Source organism: Festucalex cinctus, chromosome 9 (genome assembly GCF_051991245.1).
Source record: "Festucalex cinctus isolate MCC-2025b chromosome 9, RoL_Fcin_1.0, whole genome shotgun sequence".
Lineage (NCBI taxonomy): Eukaryota > Metazoa > Chordata > Actinopteri > Syngnathiformes > Syngnathidae > Festucalex > Festucalex cinctus.
The window spans coordinates 12,324,227-12,349,631 of record NC_135419.1 but is presented as its reverse complement, the minus strand read 5'-3'; the positions used below and the strand labels follow the sequence as shown (position 1 = coordinate 12,349,631).

The 25,405-nt window shown below is 39.8% G+C and overlaps 1 protein-coding gene across 3 annotated transcripts; it reads left to right on the top strand.

Moving 5' to 3' along the window:
- Positions 1 to 118: 118 nt before the first annotated feature.
- Positions 119 to 25,328, top strand: tnip1 (TNFAIP3 interacting protein 1). Of its 3 annotated transcripts, none has more exons than XM_077532906.1 (18): positions 119 to 950; positions 4,793 to 4,973; positions 6,080 to 6,223; positions 6,316 to 6,401; positions 6,476 to 6,535; positions 7,085 to 7,294; positions 8,129 to 8,223; positions 8,865 to 9,066; positions 9,373 to 9,465; positions 9,553 to 9,618; positions 19,204 to 19,335; positions 19,410 to 19,538; positions 21,088 to 21,210; positions 21,285 to 21,410; positions 21,496 to 21,579; positions 22,053 to 22,169; positions 22,405 to 22,492; positions 23,995 to 25,328. In XM_077532906.1, exons 2-18 carry the CDS (start codon positions 4,826 to 4,828, stop codon positions 24,144 to 24,146), a joined length of 2,055 nt encoding a protein of 684 aa, XP_077389032.1. In that variant the 5' UTR covers positions 119 to 950; positions 4,793 to 4,825; the 3' UTR covers positions 24,147 to 25,328. The 3 variants fall into 3 exon arrangements, with proteins under 3 accessions (XP_077389032.1, XP_077389031.1, XP_077389033.1); XM_077532905.1 differs by lacking the exon at positions 119 to 950 and adding an exon at positions 3,999 to 4,087; XM_077532907.1 differs by lacking the exons at positions 119 to 950; positions 22,053 to 22,169 and adding an exon at positions 3,999 to 4,087.
- The last annotated feature ends 77 nt before the right edge of the window (positions 25,329 to 25,405 follow it).

The following is a 25,405-nucleotide window of genomic DNA, read 5'->3' as shown; positions in this document are numbered from 1 at the left end:
ACACGTGTATTCCGTTTTCACCACATCATGTAACAATAATGAGTAGTGCTCTGATTTGCATATTTGCGGGCAGTTTATTAATTTATTGTGTTGATACTGGCACGATGACACAATGTAAGAAGCAGAACGGGAACAATGTTACCGTGAGGAAACTCCCTCTAAGTGAATACCGCTTTATAGTTTGCTATGTGCTGCCAAATAATTGCATGTGTGCATGCGATTGAAAAAGTGCATGAATAGAATAAAAAATAATAATAATAAAATAAAAAATAATAAAATTGCATGTCAACATCAAAATTGAATGATTGGGGAGTTATAAAAGAAAATAAGCAATTTGTGAAAAATGCATCTCCAAATGCAGTATTATAAAGACTTCGTCTATAATCAGTCTTGAGATCACTGAATGGAGACAAACAGGCCGAGACGTGCAACTAGCTGCAGCAGTTTTTGTTTTTTTTTTGCCTTGGATTTTGGCTTTCTGCAGGGGATTTCCTCGCTATGTCTTTTTTTTTTTTCTTTTCCTCTTTTTAACAAAGAAAAGCTGCAGCAGCTGCACTCGCACATGCGCTTATGTGTACAGTATATGAACTACAACGGAGAATGTATAGCTCTAGCATCAGGCTTGTTTTGGCATTCGAGGGTGTCAAAGATCATACCTGATAACTACTAACCAAGCCTCTTACTAATTATTTGTTTTTAATGGCCTCCACTCGTCTTAAGGCCACACTTATTAAACCCAAATATATGTTTATTTTCAATATGTGCTTCAACTTGCGTCACTCCCCGAAGGAAGAACACAAAGTTGGATGTTCTGTTCACACTGAGCCTTCAGTGCGAGGCCATTTTGCTGGGTTATGGGAATTCCCCACGTCTCACAGTGAAATTGCTTCCCCCCATTCACCAGTTTCCTTAAAAAGTGCATGCCTCTCAGACACGAGCCAAATGAGTGGGTGAGTTGATTAATATGTTTGATCTCTGTTGCTAAATGTCTGTTTGTTCATTTGTGCTGTCTTCTAAATTATAGGCGGCAAGAAGTCACATGTCACATGTTTATGTTATTGAATTGTGTCTATTCTTTGACATAACATGCTAGTACAGTCTGTTGAAGAAATACATTGTGTATTTTATATTGTTTTCTAGCTTTTAATATGCTGCACTACAAAGTTCACAACTCATTTTTATTCATTATTTGAAATTGATTATTTGAAAAAAAAAATAAAAATAAATCATTTTCCAAACCACTAACATGTCAGCAGAATGTTAGGTCCAAGTTTACAGTAAAGAATTATAATTATTCATGTGTTCCATGCTACATGAAGGGATGAAATGAAATATTTTGCTCAAGAAGTTAACAAAAGACAAGAATTACATTACATTTAAGGTTGTCAGCTGCTGCTTAGGAAATGCAAAAAAAGGTGGGCTGGCCTACTTGCGTTTACGGCCTTCAGTCTCTTTTAAAATGTAACTTGTTTACTGCCCTGCTACTATTTACCAGTTTGATAAAAAAAATCATTTTGTTGACTTTGTTTGACAATTTTAGGAGAAACGTGTTTGGCGCCACTACGTTGGTAATTTTGCAGACAAGTTATGTGGAGGCTTCCTGTGTTTTAAATAAGATTTTGTTTTGTTTTTTTTTACCTACAGACTAACTATGATTGTAATATATAGGCTACTGATAAACAAAAACCTGTAAAAAAAAAAAAAAAAAAAAAAAACTTTATATATATATATATATATATCCATCCATCCATTTTCTTGACCGCTTATTCCTCACAAGGGTCGCGGGGGCTGCTGGCGCCTATCTCAGCTGGCTCTGGGCAGTAGGCGGGGGACACCCTGGACTGGTTGCCAACCAATCGCAGGGCACACAGAGACGAACAACCATCCATACACACAAGCACACCTAGGGACAATTCGGAGCGCCCAATTAACCTGCCATGCATATCTTTGGAATGTGGGAGGAGACCGGAGTACCCGGAGAAGACCCACGCGGGCACGGGGAGAACATGCAAACTCCACCCAGGAAGGTCCGAGCCTGGACTCGAACCGGAGACCTCAGAACTGGGAAGCGGACGTGCTAACCACTCGACGTGCTAACCACTCGGCTATATATATATATATATATATATATATATATATATATATATATATATATATATATATATATATATATATATATATATATATATATATATATATATATATATATATATATATATATATATATATATATATATATATATATATATATATATATATATATATATATATATATATATATATATATATATATATATATATATATATATATATATATATATATATATATATATATATATATATATAGTTTGCATGTTCTCCCCGTGCCCGCGTGGGTCTTCTCCGGGTACTCCGGTCTCCTCCCACATTCCAAAGACATGCATGGCAGGTTAGTTGGGCGCTCCGAATTGCCCCTAGGTGTGCGTGTGAGTGTGGATGGTTGTTCGTCTCTGTGTGCCCTGCGATTGGTTGGCAACCAGTCCAGGGTGTCCCCCGCCTACTGCCCAGAGCCAGCTGAGATGGGCGCCAGCAGCCCCCGCGACCCTTGTGAGGAATAAGCGGTCAAGAAAATGGATGGATGGATGGATATATATGTGTGTGTGTGTGTGTGTGTGTGTGTGTGTGTGTGTGTGTGTGTGTGTGTGTGTGTGTGTGTATTGATAATTCCCACAAGATGTCACTGTTGCATTAAACTATCCATATATGTTCACTCACAGGATTGACGGTGTTCCAAAATGTCAGTCTTGTGTATATTTTCAATTTAGAACATATTTTTCAGCCTTTTACAGTCAATGTACGACAAAATGTTTATGCACTAGTGATGCAGGCTCGAGGTAAATGTTAAAACTGTGACGGAGATTCGAAGTACTGTAGCCTCGATTTGCAATTAGTACATGATTTCACACAGCAGGAAGTATTGAATGACTATTTCATATGCATCTCTTTACATCCTGGTGACAAATGCATGACAAATTGTTGAGCTGGCCTTTATCGTACTGATCTTTATAGTTCAGTGGAAATGCTTGATGCAATCTTCGAAGCCCCCATTACAAACTGTTTCCCCCTCCAAATTTATTTGAAGCGAGTGAAGAAATTGAGACCGTTTCATGGAATTCAAATGGTCATCATTGAAAAGAATAACGATAAGCAGACCGGTTTATAGCCGGGGGGGAAAAAAGCGATGACTTGAGGTCAGAGTTATAATAGATTTTGCATTAGTTAATTTCTATATTGTAGGCCTATTGACTTTTTATTTGGAATTCATTTAGATTTAATTAGTTTTTAGAGTAGGTGTGTTCATCTTTATTAACTTTTAGCTCTCAAAAATGCTTCAATTTAGTTTAATTTTGGAAAATGGATGGATGGATGGATAGTATCATTACTTGTCCAAGATAAAAAAGCAAGACAAAACGTCACTAAGTATTGTGTAATAAAGTCTACAATTACTAATTGACCGTTTGACCATATTCTTTTGTATGGCTGCACTCAAACCAAAATAAATGCATTCAAAATACCCAAACAAATACTAATTATTTCATAAAGAGTAAAAAACAAGGATATTTTTGCTATAATTAGAGTTAGTTAGTTTAACATAAAATGTATTCAGTCAGTTTCACTTTTTTAAAGCGCTGTTTTTATTTTATTTCATAAACACGTAAATGTTTGTTTTTTTCGTCTTGAGCAAATCAAGTCAAGAGTTTTTCTCTCAAATCAAGTCACCTTAATCCAGTTTTACTTCAATTCAAAACCACGACTTCAATAAACATCTTGTAAAAATATCTGTATAAAATATGAAACATGTAGGACTGTGTGACATGTTTATTTTAATGAATATAGAAAGTAACAAGGAGCGAAAAACTGAATAGTTTATGTCGAAGGCTCGGTGGCTCCTCCTCTCTGTGCTCTGATTGGCCGCGTTGACTGTCAGTCATCGCTGTTTACATCAAACGTTGCAAGGTGGAATTTCCCATGTTACGGCATCGAGCAGCAGACCACTTCCGCAGTAGATGTCTGGGCACAGAGACGAGAGGCCACTGCTAGCGGAAAGGTATTCTGGCAAAAGACGCCGCTTTGTTTGTTGCTTTGTCAGGTTTCTCTACTCTTTCTGACGCTTTGATAAAAGTGACTGAAGAGGGGTTTGAAAAGAAAAAAAAGAAGCGAGCTGCTTCCTGCCTCCCATTGTTATCCAGCGTTAGCTAGCCGTTAGCTAAATGTTGCTAGGCATTTGCATGACAACAGCGTTAAACTAATATTAACAATCAAACAACAATCAAGGTAGCTGTTAGTTAGCTGCTTTGTGTCGACGCTCCTAGGTATGTGTTCTTTTGGAGCGTTTGTATGTGTATGTATGTATGTTAGGTTTTTTTTGTGGTCGGCATCCTTTGACATGGTGATCCTTTGTGTTAAGAAAGAAAACACGATTCGCGCAGTGCTGCCGTTGAATACTGTAAAAATTATAACCACTCTTTGAAGTATATTTGACATCATTTAAACTGTGCCTGTAGTCGATTTCTTGTTAAGAGTGAGAGAACTAGGAATACTGCTTTTAAAGTCACCACACTGTGCAAACGTGTGTCTATAGTAAGTGCTTTTTTCCATTGTTATCAAACATGATCGTCACAGATCAGTGACCAAAGGGATGGAGAAACTTTGTATTGTTTTAGTGTTTTTGTTTTGCACCCTTTTGCTCCCATATCTACCTCATTAAGACAATGACTTTTTAATGAAATACTTTTTAATCTGTTCTTTTCAGTTTTGAGCAATATGCTTAGCAAGTGAACGAACAATGGAAGGAAAAGGCCCGTACCGCATCTACGATCCGGGTGGGAGTGATGTCAAGGCCAGGGATGAGGCTGCAGGAGGAAGCAGCTATCGGCAGCTCCTGGAGGAGAACAGCATGTTGAGAGAGAGGATGAAGGGTCTTAAGAGCCTAGGTGAGCATCTTTGATGTCTGTTGTGCTTGGAAGGGCCGTTCAAATGAATTGAAAACTTATTGTTAATTGTATATAATTAGTGCGTTCTGCGTAATAGAGTTGGGTGTTTTCTTGTTCAATGCCAGACTTTAATGACTTGTAATTTAGCGTTAACCAGTTTTGCTTTACTTTAGCAATCTAGTTAGACCAGAATTATTTGTGTTTGCTACGGTGTATTTTGTTTTGTTTTTTTGTTTAAACTTTAAAGTAGAGCGTCAGCAAGATAGAATTGAGACGAAGGTTGTGGGTTCGATTCTCAACCTTGACCATGTGAAAATGTCCTTTTTGCAAGATGCCCAATTTGCCCTCCGTGGACTTGGGTTGTGCCTTACATGACAGCAGTCACCCATTGGTGAATATGAGCCTTTGTAAAGTGCTTTGAGCACCATATGGCGGAGATAAAAGTGCTACGTAAGTGCCCTCCATTTATAACTGTCACAGCATTCATTAAAATTGATATTGTAGTTTAACAGCAGAGTATTTTGTTTTTAGAATGCTTTGTCGGAGACAAGGTTATTATAAATATCAAAATAACGTTAAAAAAATGAGAGCGCGTAAAAAAACTAACTGCAGTTAATGTTTTAGAGCTAACTACAACTTTTTTTTGTCTTTCAGAATTACAGTATGGCTCCACATATAAGAAAATTAACTAAATACTAAAATGAAGCATTTTTGGAAAAAATAAAAACTAGCAACCCTGCTGTAAAACTGATTAAAACTAACTGAATTTTAAAAACAAAAGTCAAAAACAAAATAAAAACTAACCATAATGAAAATCCATAACCATCAGAACCGTGGTAAGTCATCAAATGTCAAAATTCCACGAAATCGGTCATACGTCGCACTCGCATGACAATTTCTGACATAACAGAAGCTTTCACGTGCAAATGATGCAAATACAGTCGGGAGCAACTGGCATGCAGCAATTAAAAACAAAAATGTAGTAAAACCTGCACATGGGTCGTTTTTGACTATGACATTGCCTGCCTGTGACTCATGTAAGGAGTGTTACTGTTGTGGCTGACATACTTCCATCTTTGTGAAACTAAACGGCCGTTTCTGTGCAGGCGACCTGCTCGAAGAGTCTCAATTAGAAGCGTCGCGGCTTCGCCAGCGCGTGGAGGAGCTTGTGAGAGACAACGAGGCCCTCAAGTCGTCCAGCTTCGCCGCCAGTCTGTGCGTGGGCGGGCACGCGCCGACTGAAACGCAAAGTAGGCCTCGTTCATTTTCATATTTGTGGATTTCCACTGCTATAGCTACACGACTATGGCGTTGACAGTCTTCCCCTTCGCCCCGCGTCAAGGTAAACCTTGTTTGCATCCCGCCGCTGAGCCGAAAGAAGCCGATGCAAGCTGTTTAGCGAGGGCCGCGCAGGCCCACAGACTTAACGTGAGTGTGGACTTTGGGAGGGTTGCAACTGGTGGAACTTTTATTGACCTTACCTAACGCGTAGCCTTTTACAGGACGCCTTATCAGAGTTCGAAGTGGTCAATATGGACAGGAGAACGTCAGATGCCTTGACTGTATGTATCAATTTTATTTTGACATTGATCACTTTTAGTTTCATTTTAGAAGTAGAATGTTTGTGTCAAATGTCTCATCTACTCTGATGTGACCATTTTCCCAACAATAGAAACATCCTGATGAAGTAACCCTGTAACTCATTCAATACTGCCAATTATAGCCTGAGTCAACCAGGGGAAAGTCCAAGATTTTTAGTGACTGGAATCACACATGATTCAGTCACATGCTGCATCCAAAGGAATGTGGTCGTCCGATATGACAGACGTATAAGGTGTAAAAATGTGAACGTGTTAATATTCTAAAATAACTACTAATACCACGTGACCTGTGTATTTGTGGTTGGCTTATTAGTCATGCTGTGTGGTCTGCTTCCATCATTTGCTTTTTTTTTTTTCCTCCCCCTCCAACCAGCTGAACTGGTTTGACAGAAATAGTAGCACTATGACTCCTCCAGCTTGATTCCTTTTGAAATTTATATTATGTATACTGATTCATCTTGAAAGGAAAGATTGATGGACTGTCTGACGTGTGGGCGCGTGTAATTTCAGGCCCGGTCGGCAGTCGGAGTCATCCCCCTCTTGCCTCAGGAGAACGTCGAGCTGGCGAGTCAGCTGAAGAAATTGGAGAGCTCCTTCAGCATATTCGCCGAGGAGTCCAATCCAAACCAGCTGCTGGCTCACCTGGGCCGAATGGCTGTGGAGTTTCACCATCTTTCCTCTAAAGTCCAAAAGAATGAACTGAGGACGTCGCTCCTACAGGTACGCGGGTGACCATGAGCAAAAACGTTTTCGGCGTCAAGAATGAAATTGGGTCAGTTGAGCTTTTACGATTCCCGAAAAACTTGATTGGTTCGGCAATTCTTTTTAATTTTTTTTAATGGCACCAAGTTCCAACATAAGCGATGTAGTTGACATGGCAATTTTCTGCATTCTGAGCTAGTATAGCATTGTAGCCGTATATAAATAGCAAATAAATTCATCTGTTTTACACTATCAGATTATGACCCATTTTATTTATCTACTTGAATTACAGTTGTTACTAACACTTGCAGCGTTCTAAGCATTCGCTATGGAAACTAAGCAAAATTCTATAAGTAAGTACGTCATAAATCGGATTACAACAGTATTGCAAACTAATCTGTGGCTTTATCACCTTAAGTTTTTATCTTTCAAGAAACAATGATGGCTAAACACGAACTTACCTAGACACTAACTAACTAACTAAATAAATTAATAAATGAAATATACTCTATATTATATACTGTAATTTTTTTCTATAATTTATACAGCATTTCCAAAGTAACCAAGTGATTTATAGTAACAGGTGATTAAACAACATTAAAATAAATTAGTATGTTTTAGTACAATTGAAGGCTCATACCACGATTTTGGTCGTTTATGCAAATTACAGGGGGGGAAAAACTGTTGTACGTCACAGGAAGGATTGTGCGTGTGTGTACTTTATAAGACTGTGACATTTCTTAACTCTGGTCATGTAGTCTTTCACTCAACAATCTCTTAAAAGTGTTGTCAGCTAGATGATGCAGAACATATTGAGAATGAATTCTATCTAATTTTTTTTTTTTTGCGCAGACTCTGTGTGAACAGCTCAGAGAGGAGAACAATGAGCTCCGGAAGAAAATGGAAGAGGATCACCAGATCAGGAATCGAGACTTGGAACAGCTGAGGTAATGTTTTTACCCTCTCTTTTAATTTGGCGGTGCTTTGTGATGCTTTTACTGTTGGTAATTTTCTTTTCAACAACGAACTTAGGTCATCTTTATTTATAAAAACAATCTTTAGTATGATTTTTTTTTTTTTTATGCTGTAGCACTTTGAGGTTGTTTATTCAATATAAAGTATGTTGTTGAGTAATTTAATAAAAAAAAAAAAAAAAGTGTTAGTATATTTGTACTAACGCAAGAGCCGTATGGAAACATCATGTTCATTTTTGAGAGAGACACTAAAGGGGGGTGTTTTGTTTTTTTAAAAATTATTTATGATTGTGGTTGGTTCTAATTGACAGTTCTGCTTTCTTGAGCTTTGGGAAACTCTGAACACATATGAAACTTTAAATTATCATCAAACAAACAAACCCGCAGTCATTTGACACGAAAATACATACGAGTTGTGGCCCTTATCGCATGATCAGTTCCCCATATCTTCGGGTTACGTGCCTGTTTGGCATGCTTTCACTTTTGTAGGGGAATATCACAGACGTCGTTACGCCTGTTTGGCATTGTTGGTTATTACCGAAACGCACCCTGAAGCTGGACCAAACTCTAGAATTCAAAGTTCTGGCTCAAATTCATTGTACCGGTGTTTTCAGGCAGGAGAATCAGAAACTGAAGGAACTTGTAACAGGAGGAGCAGCAGTTGCGTCAACATCAGCAGCAGCTGCAGCAGCGTCATCGTCGTCATCATCATCCACGGCAGCGTCTGACACTGAAGCTCCCGACACCAAAGATGAGCCGGTTAAAGAGGAATGTGCCACGGTGAGACCGAAGATAGAAGCCTCCACCCCTCAGAAGGTAGCGAAAATGAAATGATTGAGCTAAAACGTCATCAATACACTTTGTTACATACATAGTGACAAAACATATTATTATTATTATTGTAATTATTATTGTTGTTGTTATTATACACTAACAGCATACATAGGAATATAAATCATTCCTAAAAAAAAAAATCAAACTGACCTTTGACTTAAGGTCAATGATCTTTCCCCAACAACATAACATTATCACCATTAAACTCACTGATTCAGTTGTTCCCCTTGTACGAAGCATCCCCCGGTGGGGTTTATGTAATGTAGGAATAAATGTGTGTGCCCCCAGAGTGGAAAAGCTGCTGAGAAAAGCCCAAACAAACCTTGTGACGTGGAGGTTTATGAAAAGAAGATCAAACTCCTCGAGAAGCAAAGAAAAGATGTGAGTCTCTTCCTCTTTTTGATATTATTTCATAGTATATTAAGAGTTCACTATATGCTCATTTGTTTTGTGTCATGTGCTGCACAGGTACTGGAGGTGAATAAGCAGTGGGACATTCAGTGGAATTCAATGAAGTCACAGTTTGAACAGAAGGTACAGGAACGACTGAGGAGGGTGAAAGGAATCTTTATTATAGTTTTAGATTTTTCATTTTAGTTAGTTTTTATTTCATTTTGAGTTTTGTTTTTAAAATGTAGTTAAGTAGTTTTCAGGGTGGTTTTGTTAATTTTTATTAGTTTTAGTTATTTAATAAATGCTTAGTTTTAGTTTTCTAAATTACTTGTGCGCAATATTAAAAAAAACAGTATGGGAGCGCTGTCATCTGAAGTTGCTTTTCTTTTTTTTTTTTTTTTTTTTTTTTTTTCTTTTTTTTTTTCTTTTTTTTTATTTAAGAGCTCAGAATTGTTCATTCGGTAGTCTTACCGATTCAACGTCTTGTCATCATTGCTCTTTTTTTTTTTTTTTTTTTTTTTTTTTTTTGTGTGTGTATGTGTGCGTGCGTTTGCGTGCGTTTACGTGCGTGCGTTTGCGTGCGTGCGTTTGCGTGTGTGCGTTTGCGTGCGTTTGCGTGCGTGCGTGTGCGTGCGTGCAAATACGTATAAATTTATACTCATTCATTCACCTAAAACCTTATAAATATCCCATTACCCTTCGCCTTAACCAGGTACTTCAGAATCTTGCCAGAGTCGTGAGATTTAAATGGTCAGGAGACCAGAGAAAAGGTCAGAAAAAAAAAGAAATAAAGAGAAAAGAAAGGTAAATCAAAGTGACATCCAGCACCGACCAAACACTTCCTGCCTTCCCCATGATTACAAAATCAAAGTCTTACGCCAACCCCGGAAGCCTCTAAATTCCAGCAAATTTAGCGAGATCTCAAGAGCCCAGAGGAAAAACTAAAGAGAGGAAGGAGGGAAGGATCGATAAGGCAGAGTGAGATCAATAGAAGCCAGTACATCCAATCCATCAAAGTGAAGTCCAGCACCAACAAGACCCCTCCTGCGTGGTTACAAAACCGGAGTCTTATGCCAACCCCAGAAACCTCATACTTCTAATAAATTAAGATCTCAAGTGACCAGAGGAAAAACTAAAGAGAGGAAGGAGGGAAGGATAGATAAAGCAAAGTGAGAACCACAGACACCAGCACCAACTGATTCAAGGGGCTGTGGGAGGGAGAGGGTACTTCTGTTGAGTTTCAGTAGATGCTGGTGCGACGGATCTGGCATGCATAAGGACCACCACCAAAGAAAGAAGCCGTCAACCGCGGTCCAGCAAAGCGAGCACCCCCCCCCCCCCCGGAATCCCCAGGCCGCGGCAGCACCAAGGCCACCCCCAAGCCACCCGAGCGGACACCGGTCGGCGAGCCGACCCAGACACCCGGAACACCCCCGCCCCAGCCCCGGCCCACACCCCCGAGCCCAAGGCCGCAGAACGAGGCCCAGCGGGCCCCCACAGCGCCCCACCGGTCCCCAGCCCCCATCCCCCCACGACCCCCCCGCACCCCACCCAAACCCGCCATCCACCACGACCCAGGCCCCACCACCCCCGACCCCCAAACCCCCGAACACACCCCGACCCCCAGCACCCAACCCCCCACCCACCCATACCTCCACCCCCCCCCCAAACAAGCCGCCCCCCCCCCGACGGCCGCCACCCCCCCCCCCGCGAACCCGGCCCCCCGCGAGAACCCCCCACCCCCCCCCGGAAACCGGCACCGGGCAGCAGCGCAGAGAGGGAAGATGTGCCCACCCCACCCCACCTCCAGCCGCGCGAGATTTGCACAGCGGCGGGAGGGGGGAAGCAGAGGAGGAAGCACCAGGGGAGAAGGCGGGACACCAGAACACCGAGCCCGGTGGGGAGAGGCCCCGGTCGTCACGCCAGAGTACAAGTGACACCTAACCCTGTTACTGAGTCCGCCAGCTCGCCGACTGGCGAGCTCTACCCTTACACCGTGAATGTGGCCCCACCCAGTGTATATACAAGTGTGTGCGTGTGGTGCATTAAAATTGGGAGCAGGTGAGTCGGAGCAGAGGGAAAAAATTTCCCCTACTCCGACACACCCGTATCCCCCCCCAAAAAATGAATATGTATATGTGTGGTGCATTAAAAAAGGGAATGGAGGGACAAAGTGGTGGGGCAGGGACACAAATGGGGGGGACCACAGCGCTGCCAGGCACTGCAGTCCATCCCCTCTGATGGCTCCCCGCCCCAACTCACCCCTCCCCTTGGACGTGAGGTGCATTAAAATTGGAGGGGAGTTGAAGGGTGAAGACGGTGTTTCCACCCTTCCCCACCCCACCAAGAAATGTGTTGTGTGCCCTATGTGTATATTTACAAAGTGTATAGTGCAAGCTAGTGAAGTGAGTAAGAGGAGCGACCAGCGGGGCCTCACCCAACCCGGCGGGTGTAGGTGGCACGCCCGCCCCCCAGCACCCCCACCCCCCGCCGCCCCCCACCTCATCCACCCGGCACCACAATGGGCGGACAGCCAGCGCAGCAGGGCTACCGGACAGCCCACCGGCCACCGGAGCCCGCCCGGGGCGCCAGGAGTTATACCGGAGTGGGGCAGGCCCCAAACCCTCGCCCGGCCCCCGGAGCCCGACGCCCGGGCCGGGGAGGGAGCCCCAGGCCCAGGGAGAGGGAGGGGGAGGGGCCGCAGGGCAGACAGGGAAGGGGGGGGGGCGGGGGAAGCGGGGAGAAGACGACAAGAAGGCGAAAGGGCGGCTGCAGGGCAGGAGGCGGGAGGGGAGAGGAGGAGGGAGGGCGACAAGGGAAAAGGGACCGGGAGGCAGAGGAGGATGGGCGGGAGGAGGCGAGGAGGGAGAGGCGACGGGGGGGAGGAAGGGGGAGGGGAGAGGGAACCACGGGGCACACCGGAGGCCCACCCACCCCGAACCGCGCCGCCGGGCACGGAGCAGCGGACCGCGCCGGGACGGCACCGCCCCGGGCACCAGGGGAAGCACCCCAACACCGCACCCCACAGGGGGCCCAGGGAGCGGCCAAGACGCAACCGCCACCGAGCAGACAACGGGGGGGGGGGGGGCAGAACCACCCCCGCCCGACCACAGGGGACGGCATCAAGAAAATTGACTAATTAGCATGCAGTAACACCAAGTGTTGATGCTTAGTGCCCACTAGAAATAGATCTTAAGGAGTTATTGAGTATAGTGTCGTATAGTGTGGTATGCTCGAGCCCACTAGCAGCAACTAGGTTCCTGACTATATAAAAATAAAAACAATCAGATACAAAATACCAAATACAGGAGCAGCGAAAACAGAAGTTGTAACGATGTGGTGGCTCTCGTTAACAGGCAGAATCTTGGCAGGATTAAGTTGCCAAATTGAGATTAAAATATTCTATGTACATAGACCATATTTGTTTAAATCTTGATACTTGATTTTTATTTAAGGCAGAGATTTTTTCCATTGAGATATAATTTATTAGTAAGTTTAACCAGTGGTCGATATTTAGAGATTGTTTATTTTTCCAATTGACAAGGATTATTTTTTTAGCAATAGTAAGGGCTATAAATATAGATTGAGATTGTTTACATGGTAGCTCAGTTATTGTTAAGTCACCTAGTAAACACAGTCTTGGAGATAAAGGAAGCCTACAGTTTAATATATCAGCGAGCTTTTCCAAGATTTTAGTCCAGAAATGCAGCACTGGAGTACATGACCATAAAGCATGAAGATAAGTATCGGCAGTGTTTTGTGAGCACTGGAGACAAATGTCGGAGTCAGAGAGTCCCATTTTTTTCATCATATATTGTGTAATATATGTTCTATGAAGTATCTTATATTGGATAAGTTGCAAATTTGTCTGTTTGGTCATTTTAAATACATTTTCACAGATTTGGGTCCAAAAGTCTGGTTCCGGAACTATAGACAAGTCTTTTTCCCATTTTAAAGTCGGTAAATACGTTTTATTTGTGTATAAAAATAACTTATATATTTTTGATATTTTCTTTATTGTTGTTGGAGAAAGCTTTATAATATCTTTAGCTAAGACAGGCAGTTGGAGCGTATCCTGAAGTGTTGGGATTTGTTTCTTAACCATATTTTTAACTTGCAGATAATGTAAGAAATTTCCCTTTTTTATTTCATATTTCTGGACCAAGTTTGTATACGATATAAACTTATTATCTGAGAAAAGATGATGAAGGTGTGTAATTCCTTTCTGCTCCCATAGGCTTAAATGGAACGACTGATTATTAAGTTGAAAGTCGGGGTTATGCCAAATGGGAGAGAGCCCACAGGGCGCCAATTGGGAGTTTGTAATTTCTAATGCCTTCCACCAGGCAGTCAGGGTGGCGGCTATCATTGGGTTTTTAAAACAATTATGTCGTCTTATTGATTTTGTAATAAAGAGTAAATCTGACAGTCTAAGATTATTACAATCCTTCTGCTCCAATTCCAACCAACAGTTAGTATCTCTGTTGGGTTGTGTCCATAGCACAAGATATTGTAGTTGATTAGCTAGATAATAGTACATAAAGTTTGGTGCCTCTAAACCTCCTTTAGATTTACTTTCCTGAAGAGTAGATAGACTAATTTTGGCTTTTTTTTTATTCCAATAGAATTTTATGATAGCAGAGTCCAGCGATTGGAACCAGTTAGACGTAGGTTTAAATGGAATCATTGAAAATAAATAATTAATCTTTGGTAAAACTTTCATTTTTATAGTAGCTATCCGTCCTATTAAAGAGATCGGAAGATTATTCCAGCGCTCCAGGTCACTACGGATACTATCCAATAATGGTGAAAAATTTAAAGAAGTTAATTCAGTTAACTTAGGTGAAATTTTAACACCTAAGTATTTTAAATTACCTGTAGGAAAGGAGTAGTGTGGATCCTGACTTGTAGGATTCCATGAATTTTCTGTAATAGGTAATAATGTTGATTTTGTCCAGTTAATAGAGTAATCTGATAAGTGAGAGAATTTAGTTATTAATTTAAATGCTTCCCCTAGCGAGATAGCAGGTTCTTCTAAATAGAGTAATATATCATCGGCATATAGATTAATTTTATGTTCTATTGTCCCGGAGTGGATTCCTTGGATCCGTCTATCCTGACGTATAGCTAATGCAAGCGGCTCAATAAATATAGCAAATAATAAAGGAGAAATTGGGCACCCTTGTCTTGTTCCCCTTTGTAAAGTAAAACTCTGTGATGTAATCCCATTAGTAGTAACTGTAGCTTTAGGAGAATCATATAATATTGAGACCCATTGAATGAATGACTCCCCGAAGCCGAATTTATTTAAGACAGCAAAGAGGAAGGACCAGTTAACTTTATCGAATGCTTTTTCTGCATCCAGCGAAATAACAACTGCCTTTTTATCATACCGCTGTGACATACTAATCAAGTTAAAGAGTCTCCTAATATTATTAGTAGAATGACGACCTTTAATAAAACCTGTTTGATCACTATGAATAATTGTCGAGATTACCGTCTCTAATCGAGATGCCAAGGCCTTAGCGATAATTTTAATATCGGTATTAATTAGTGATATCGGTCGGTAACTTGACGGGAGGGTAGGGTCTTTTTCTGGCTTTAATAAAAGTTTAATTGCTGCTATATTCATATCTTGACGTATATCACCTTTACTTTTAATTTCAGTTACTACTCTTAGAAATAATGGAGCAAACATTAACCAGAAATGTTTAAAAAATATAGCCGGAAAGCCGTCTGGACCAGGTGCTCTGCCATTAGGCATACTGTCTAAAGCACGATACAACTCATCTATAGTAAGCGGGGTATCGAGAATATCTTTATGTTCAATAGATAACTGAGGTATATTTAAGCTGTTTAGGAATTCCTCAATATATTCAGGGTTAGGTCTATTAATTTCTGTGTATAGATTTCGATAATAGTTATAAAAAATATGGTTAATTTCTTCTGGTGATTGTGTGCATTCACCATTTATATCTTTAATAGCCGTTATAAGAGATTTTTCCCGATTCCGTTGAAGTTGATTTGCCAGGAATTTACCTGATTTATTATTATGTTCAAAATTATTATATCTCAACTGTTGTATTATAAACTCTGTCTTTTTAGATAACATGTTATCTAACTGTATTTTTATATTCTGTAGTTCTATCCATATTTGATTATTTGGGTTTAATACATATTCATCCGTTAGTTGTTTAATTTTATCTTCCAGGTATTTTTCTAATTTTTGATCCTGTTTCTTTTTATAAGTTGAATATGATATAATTTTCCCTCTAATTACCGCTTTCCCTGCTTCCCAGAGAAGAGATGGAGATATATTTGGAGAGTCATTTATTTCCAAAAAATCTGCCCACTCCCTTCTAATAATTTTATCAAACTCTACGTCTTTCAGTAATGAGATGTTAAAACGCCATATCGGGGGAGGTTTAAAGGTAGAGTCAATTTGTAGAGTGAGGGAGACTGGTGCATGATCACTTATAATTATAGAATGTATTTTTATAGCAGTTTTATCAACAATAGAATTATTTGTAAGGAAAAAATCAATTCTTGAGAATGATCGGTGCACAGCAGAGAAGAAAGTAAATTCCTTCTTAGTTGGGTTTTGAAGTCTCCAGCCATCGCTGAGGCCAAAATCCTCCATATATTCATCTATTACTTTAGCGGATCGTAATCGCCTTGTATATATCGTATTATTAGAACGATCTATTAACGGGTTCAAGACCGTGTTAAAATCACCTCCAATAATAATAGTAGAATTTGTTGCTAAATCGAGTAACCGAGAAAAAAATTCATGGAAAAAATCAGGGTCATCATTATTTGGGGCATATAAATTACCAATTGTATATACTTTATTAAATATAGTTACCTGGATAATAATATATCGGCCCTCTAAATCTGTTACTATATTATTTAGAGTAAAGAATAAATTCTTATGTATAAGTATAGAGACACCTCTTTGTCTACTATTATAGGAGGCAGAGTAAACTTGACTAAAATTTTTATCTATAAATAATTTTTCTTCTGATTTTTGTAAGTGGGTTTCTTGTAGGAGACAAATATCTGCCTTAAATTTTGAGAGATGGTCTAAAATTTTTATTCTTTTTGCCTGGGAGCGAGCGCCACACACATTCCAGGAGACCAGAACTAATTTCTGCATACAAGCAATATAGACTCAGTCTTATGTATACATCTATATAAGCTGCTTATTAATATTAACATATTGTAGGATAGCAAAAGAGTAATTAGGCAATTTATATAATTTATATAAAGAGAGAGATAGCAAGTAGATAAGTATAATAGTGAAGAAACGTGGGGGGAAGTGAGTGTGAAGGAAATCTGTGGGGGATTCAACATAACAATACACCAGTAAATGGTGACCTAAGCGAGATTATTATTATTATTATTAATTTATTTTTTTTAAGAATATATTTCTATATTATTATTATTATTATTATTAATATTATTACTATATAGCCTATGCATAATATAAATTCATATTCTATTTCGTAACCCATTATCCATACATATACATACATATACATATACATATATATACATATATACACATATACATACACATACATATACATATACATACGTCAAATAATCACACAATGCTCGGCTCTACCAATTGTCAGTTAGAACAGCCAAGGGGTCGAGGTTGGGTTTCGGAATAGCTGGCCGTCGATATATAATTTATCAACGACCATCGAAGTCCGTTTACCATCCTGTCTATTTTGTTTCATTATAGGAAACAGTACTTTTCGCCGCTCGTTTATCTCTCTTGGGAATTGATCATTCATCCCGAAAGATGTCCCTTTGAGCTCCCGTCCTTTACTTTTAACCAATTCTTTATGTTTAAAATGTTCGAACTTAGCAATAATAGGACGGGGCTTATTGCCCTTACGAGCTCCGAGCCGGTGTACACGGTGAAAAGAGATATTATTTACCGTCTCCTGTGGGATCTTTAGCGATGATGTCATGAATTTTTTTATCTCACCCTCTGGATTATCTGGAGAATTTTCGGATATACCTGAGAATATTAGATTTTCCCGCATACTACGGGATTGAACATCTAAGACCGTTTCCTTTAGCATTTTATTTTCCTTTTTAATCGTCTCCAACTCGGCTGTGACAGCGACGAGAGAGGAGCGTAGCTCGGAGTTATCGCATTGCAGATCGCTTACCTGTTGGCTAACGAATTCCAAACTTGCCTTTAATTCTTTGACGTCCTCGCGGATAAGACAGAGGACGTCAAGTTTTTTATTTATGGAATCCAGCATACTCACCGATACGTCGGCGGTTGCTAAATCGTCCGTGTCTGTTGACGAGTCATTTTTCCTTTTTTTTTTCGAAGGATTATCCCGACTAGCCGCCGGCTCATCCATCGCGCAGCTATAAAAATGATCGTCAATAAAACGTTCGAGGTCGTCCACACTGGATAATATTTCCGATCTTTCTTAGAAAAGAAAAAAATCGAATTTATCTAATCATTAAATTCGGGTTTAATTAGAAATATAAAGCTAATTCTATTTTAGCAGCAGAGCGCCGCCATGTTAGATTTTCCCAGTCTCGCTACCGGTCACGCGATAGTCACAGCATCTCGCGATGGGAAAAGTTGCTTTTCTATTGGCTGCTGTTAAATGACATTACTTCTGTGTGACACACTTTCAAACGTCCTAATTTCAGTTAATATGAAAATTAATCTATTTAAAATAATCCCCAAAGGCTCATGCATTAAATTACTAAAGATGAAAAAAAAATGACATTTTTGCTATAATTATGGTTAGTTTTGTAAACATAAAATTTAGTTTCAGTAAGTTTTCGTTTTTTAACAAGCATTTTTATTTTTATTTTATTTCGTTAACGAAATTGTTTTTTTAGTTTTAGTTTTTTCATTAGGTTTAGTCAACTAAAATAACCTTGGTTAAATTAACGTTTTATTTTTGGTTAAATTAACGTTTTATATTTTTATTTATTTATTTTTTTACAAAAGGCCATTTAGTCCCTATTGTTTTGTACCCTTCCACAACTTACTCCATTTACTAAATTAGTGTGTTGTGGCAAGTTGTCCTTTGACAATACGTATAACTCTTTATTTGTCCCCAAAAAACAAGCCATGATTATAAAATAGATCAGCAACATCGGCTTGTCCGAAATTAAATTTCTGACCCCTTGTGATGCTCTCAATTTACGTTGCTAAATGAAATTTGTTAATAAACTTGCAATTTGAAAAGTGAACAAACGGCAGCTGGCTTTTAAACGACAGATTGCTTTGCTTTGTTGGAGTGGAAAAGACACACTCTTGCAATAGCGAAGCTATCTGAGCATACTTTACCACAGTGAGAATTCCCCTTAACCGCCGTTGTATCTGCTGACCTGCTGCTGTGGTGCAATTGGTGGGGTGGGGGAGCAGACGAGAGAGACGCTCAAACTGCAATCACACCCCGGATCGCAAACAAACTTGCAGCATCTCTGTGATGGGCACGTCGTGTTGCTTACCACAGAAGCATATCGATAGCCATTTGCGTCAATAGGCTTGCTGTTATTTCACACGTTAATAGGAATGACATTGCAGATGTGTTACTGTGGTTTTGTTTCAATAACACATTTGCCTGACTACCGAGCTCATGTTTATCCCTATTTGAATAACACACACTCTGTTAAGCATCAAGAGTATATTATGATATTATAATTAGTGCAAATACTTGTACCTGAACATCACAGATCACTGACCTGAGGCAGAGGCTGGCCGACTCTCAGAAGACCGTCCTTGAACTGGAGGCGGAGCGAGAGCAGAGGCAGCGCGACTACGACAAGAAGTTGCTGCTGGCAAAGTCCAAGATTGAAAACGTGCAGGTGAGCAGAAGCAAATTCAAAACTCAAGTCGAAGGACAACAGCCATTCTGAAAACGGTCGGGCTCGTGTTTCAGGGCGAGAAGGAGTGTCTAAACACCGAGACGACAGAGTTGAAGCAGAAAGTTCGCTACCTGCAGGACCAGCTGTTGCCTCTCAGCAAACAGCGAGAATATCAGGAGAAGGAAATCCAACGACTCAACAGGGTCAGTGAAAGATATCGGTTTGCTATTTAGGGCTGACCAAATCATGAATCCCTCAATATTGCCATTTAATATGCCATTATTTTTTCAAAGCCCTCTTCCTATCTTTTTTTTTTTTTTTTCCAAATACAAGCAATAAATTAGTTTGTATAACCACAATATTAAATTTATTATACATACATGGTAGGGTCTTAAAGGTTATGCTTACTCTAGAATAAAAGTAAATGAGTCATAAATTAAAATGAAAACTTAATTTAGAGTCTCAACACTTTGACTTGCAGTCTTTTAAGCATTCACTATCACACGACTATGCTAGCTTTATGTTTGCAGATATTGATAGTACTGAACTATTAGGAACTGCACACACCTCCCACCACTATGTCTTAATTTTGGCTGTCATAAACAAGTTTCCATATGACTAGATGAGGCCAATCATCATCAGCTCTTCTTTTTACAGTCTTACTACAGCTATTCAGTGGGATTTTGCTTGTCTGAGTGCAAGCATTAAAAAAGAAAAAAAAAAAATCAGAAAATCAATTTGTTTTAATCAACAAATAAAATTGAACAATAGAATTTGTTTTTCAAATTGTCACCCATTGTAATAAAAGGATAAAATATTGTCATGTTCTAAAAATAATATGAAAACATGAACCATCATCCACGATACTGCTTATATTTATTCAAGATTTCATTCCACAGGTAGAATTGAATTATCTTTTTAACTATGGGTTGTATGCCACTGAGCAAAATTGCAAAACATTCGGTAGACCCTCACAAACCAACAGCTTTTCTTGTCACCATCAAATTTTGAACGTTCAAAATTTCTTTGTGAGCATAAAAACGGTTTGCGAGGGTCTGCCGAGTGTGTTTACGTTTTGCAGTCTTGAACAAAACACGCTAAATGCTCACACCTTCTTCACAAGCCTGCATCACTCAGTGAGATAGCTTAAGGATTTTAGAAGTTGTGGGCAGCATCCAGAGGAGATGATTAAGACCATTTTTTTTGGGGGGGGGGGGGGTCAAAATATGACTTGGGCCATTATTTTAAAGGAGAATTCAACCCCCAAAAAAGGTTGTATGCAGCCCCACCAGTCTAAATAGTTCGTGGAATATGAGTTAAGCAGCAAAAGCAGTTTGTATAAATATTAGGCGACCATTTTATTGCTCGGGTTTCAGGTAACAACCAATCACAGCTCCGCTTCAGAAAACAGGTGAGCTGTGATTGATTGTTGCCTGAGCAACTGTGATGTCATCTTCAGTCGACAGCATGTGGCAAAATGGCCGCCCCCTGAGATGGATAAAAACGGCTGGATTTTGCTTCATAACTCATATTGCACAAATGTAATATTAATCACAATGTCATGTTTAGACTAGTGAGGTCACATATAACATTGTCAAGAAATGTTTAAGGTTGACTTCCCCTTTAAATGAAATCTACCAGCGATTTGAAAATTGCATTCTACTACAGTGTGATGTCGATTTAAATTCAATTTTGAGCCTTCGGTAGCATTTTGCAAAATTTAAGATGTAAAACTTGTCCTCTTTTTTCCAGGCTTTAGAAGACGCCTTAAATTTGCATGCCCCTTCATCCTCCCAACAACCACCTGGCCAGGACGCAGCCAGTAACCTGAAGAAGCAGGAACTACTCACCCAAATTGCTGTTCTAAAAGAACAGGTCCGAATAAATATAAAAGTGAGGTCAAATCAATCAATAAATGAAAATTAATCTCTGGTTTCTGTCTAAACCAGGTGAAGATCTTTGAAGAAGACTTCCGAAAAGAACGCAGCGACCGGGAGCGAATGAACGAGGAAAAAGAAGACCTGAGGCGGCAGGTGGAGCGACTGCAAATTCAGATCACCAATTTGACCAATCAGGTGAGCGACCGGAATGATGACAAGTGAGTATTCTCTCGCCGAGTCAATGGCCTAAGTTTGCGCTGCCTTGTGTCGCCCCCTGCAGCTGCATCAGGCGCAGAGCGAGTGTCAGCGAGAGCACACGGAGCGATGCAAGCTCGAAAGACTGCAGATGCAGCATCACAAGCAGGTAGCGTGTGCCGGCGTGAGAAAGCGTTTTTTTTTTAAATACTATTTATTATTATTATTATTATTATTATTATTAATCATTATTATTTTTATTTTTATTTTTTTAAATATTTTTTTTAAAGGGAGTATAAATTACAAAAAAAAAAAAATGTCAGGACAATTCCAAAGCCCCAAACTTTTCCCCTGCATGATTTTAATCTTACGAACTAGCGCCCTCTTGTGACCAGTGGACGTCACTCCAAGTTGTCCTCAGTCCAGACAAGAGCCTGACTCCACTCGTCCTGCTTGCCAGTGCATCCGGGGGTTCAGCAGTGGGTGGCGGGTCCCAGTTTAGCATCCGTGCACCGATTGGGGATCAGATGTGTACTTGTGATCCCTCGTAGGGGCAGCAGCAGGAAAAACATACCTCAGACCCCGCGTCAGGCTCAGTGAACGGCCCGCTCAGCCCCCCCCTACTCTGGTCCCTTTGTGCAGGTGGGACCGCTGGGCATTGAGGGCTGGCCCGTACACTTCCATCCCCGGATGCCCAATGCAGCAGGCGCCGCGGCCGCAGCTCCGCCCCCCGTACGAGACTTCCAGCCTGTTACCCCGGTAAGGGTCCTCCAAAGGTCCCTCATGTCTGTCTGACGGACAGAACCAGGCTCTCTTTGCCCTTTTTATATCTTATGAGGAGCACGTGAATGATGTCATTAGGTCTTCCGCATAATTAATACGGCGTGACGAGGATATTATTAAATGATGACAGGGACTTTGGACTTTTGGGGTGATGGTGAATAATGTTGATATATTTTGTAGTTTGAATGATGACATCGTTGTCTCTTTTCAGGGTTTTCCGTGGCAGTCGTCGTCATTTCTACAGCCCAGAGGAGCCAGAGCGGTGGGGGAAAGTTCACGACCAGCACCAGATAATGCGGGTAAACTGGGGAGTGGGGATGCAACTAACCATTGTTTTAATAATTGGGTAATCTGTCGACATATTTGTTAATATCTTAATGTGATCGCAAAATCCAATAGGAAGTCTATGGGAAACTGGCCAAATACTTTTTTGCCCCACTGTACGTTTGATCGATAACATGTTAGAAAATGTATAAACATTTGAGAGAAACCGATATGGTTCTTTCTGGGCCGATGCCGATTATTAGTAGTCAAGGAGGCTGATGTTCATTTTTTCTATTCTTTGTTGTAATGTCTTAAAGCTTGTTTATTGAACAACTTTTCAAAAATGTAGTTTATTTTTTAATCTTAGACAACAGACATCCTTTTAAATTTCTAACAAAATTTTTGGGTAGCTCCCAAGGTTATTAGTACATCTTAAAAAGTTAAATGGCAACTTAAACAAGTAAAAACCATAACTCTCTATAGTTTTCCACAGTAAAAATGTATTTTTCCAAAATTTTAAAATACCTGAAATCTTTAACTTTCATATTTCTTTGTTTTAATGTTGAATGAAGGTTCCGACGGTTAGCATCTCTCTTATAAAGATAACTGAAAATTAAAGTAAATAGTCCCCTGAGATTAAAATTGTTTTAGACCTTATCTTGGCTTTCAGATAAAAAAAAAAAAAAAAAAGCCGATACCGATATTCATCAAAATGCCTGGCCGATTATCAGTCTATCCTGAATAGGCATGTTCATAATTGTTTTCTAAAGTAAAAGCAGATGTGTACAAATGTCTTATTTTGATTAAATGTAAAGATAATTGGTCTGTTTTCTTAAAATTGTATCCAGGGGCAGCAGATAGAATGAAAACAAGAGGCCCCAGAATTGAACCCAGTGGAACACCATACATTCAGTTTAGTTTTAGGTTATTTAGTCAAAATAAAAAATATACTTGCAAAAACGAAGACCAAAAGGGGTAAAACGCAATATTCGTATGGCCTGGCAATGGAACGACAGCCAATTAGGTCTTGCTAAAATAACACATAGTGGAGGTTTTGGTCTCACTAACATTGTTGCTCTGTGCAATACATGAGGCACCTTTTTTTTGTGTTAAACAAGAATTTTAAAACGCCAAAACATTTTTGGAAGCAACACGAGTCTGACCTTGGCTTCAGGTGAACGGTTAAGATTTTTGACGGCATGAGAAGCTGAAAAGCAACTGATGATTAAACAAATTGAAATGCATTCACTTGTGTAGTCAGAACAAAGCTGTTACAGTGAGTCATCACATATTGATGTCATGTCTGCAGGCGGACCTGCTCCTTGTGCTTTTGTAGACTTTCCTTTCACCACTGTTAGGCTTATTAAAATACTTTTCGAAAGCATTCACATGTAATTAGCTGTAATCTTTGTTAGTTATTGGCCCATTAGCAGTTGACAGTGAGATATGTTTTTTATTTTTTAAATGCAAAAGTAGCAAAGTGTAGGGAAGTTCACCAATGTGTATTAACAGTGTTGTTTCTTATGTCTACATGCAGACCAGTCCACGGCGGCGGCTGCAGGAGGGGGAGCTGCAGGAGGAGGAGGAGCGGCGGCAGCATCAGGAGGAGGAGGTGGAGGAGGAGGTGGAGGTGGAGGAGGGGGATTTGGGAAAAGGGAGCGACAGAATATAGATCCCGGAAAGCACTAAAGTGTCACCACCTAATGGAAATTGGGTCGTAGCATGAAATGAGTTTGTTTTGATTTGAAAAGGTGTGATTTGATCTATAATTTTCCTACTGAACTGTAGATATCCTATTGTAATGTTGTTTATACTTGCGTTTTATAAGGCTATTTGTGGAACACTTGGCTATTCTGAATATAAACATGAACTATTTAGATTATTTTTTTTTTAACATGAACTGAAATCTTTTGTTAAGGTTGGCTAATGGATATTTAACACTCTCCTTGTTTCCCCAGAAAGCTTTTTTTTACGTTGTAATCTGCAACAAGTTGACTTGTAGGGTCCCCGAATGAACTAAATTCCAACAATGGCCGACAACGTAGATGAATTCAATCACTGAATTTACAAAGTAAGTGTTAATTGACTTGAGAAGACTTCCACAGTACATTGTGATAGAAACCTCCCATATGTGTAATTGGTTCAAATGTGGTTGTTGCAGACAAACTTTTTTTTTTCTTTTGTTTTTGGGGTGGGGTGGATTTTGATGTTATACCAAAAACATTTGTGATTGATAATTTATTTATAACCTGCTGTTTTGATAGTTGCATTGACTTAAGTGTGAATCATTGTCTTTTTAGTAATGCTGCTCAATGTTAGTGTATTTCCGATATATTGTAGCTGTTGACATTTGTGTCAGACCACACATACACAAACCTTTCTTTTCACCATGACGATGGACCTAATCTCATTAAACACTTCGATGACTTTATTTGACCACTTATGTCACTGTATCTTGTATAATCTCGTGCTATTTTTTTTTAAAGCCCTGTGCAGTACCTAACAGTTACGCAGTTTTCTAATACACAGGAGGCAACTATTTTTTTTTTTTTTTTTAAGTCAGTCTCAAATTCATACCAATGCCCAAACCGAATAACCACTAAGATTTCTTGCATATTGGATGTAATCATTAGAAGGGCTTCGAAAATTGTGCAGAATCTGAGATAAAAGCGTCATTTTTATAACCAAGGTTACAAGAGAACCGAATCGGATTGGTGGCAAGTATAGGGAGACGTTGTGCACTTTTGTTTACTGGCAGTTGTATTTCTTGGTTTGTAGCCCTTGTTTTTTTTTGTTTGTTTTGCTGTAGGCAAAAGCACATGTGAGACCTTTTGTATTTGACTGGCTTAATAAATCTATTCTAGATGTTTATATTGTATGATGTATACTGAAATTCTTTTTTTCAGCCTTCAGGAAGAAGCTACTGCGTGTTGGCGTTTAACGCTACC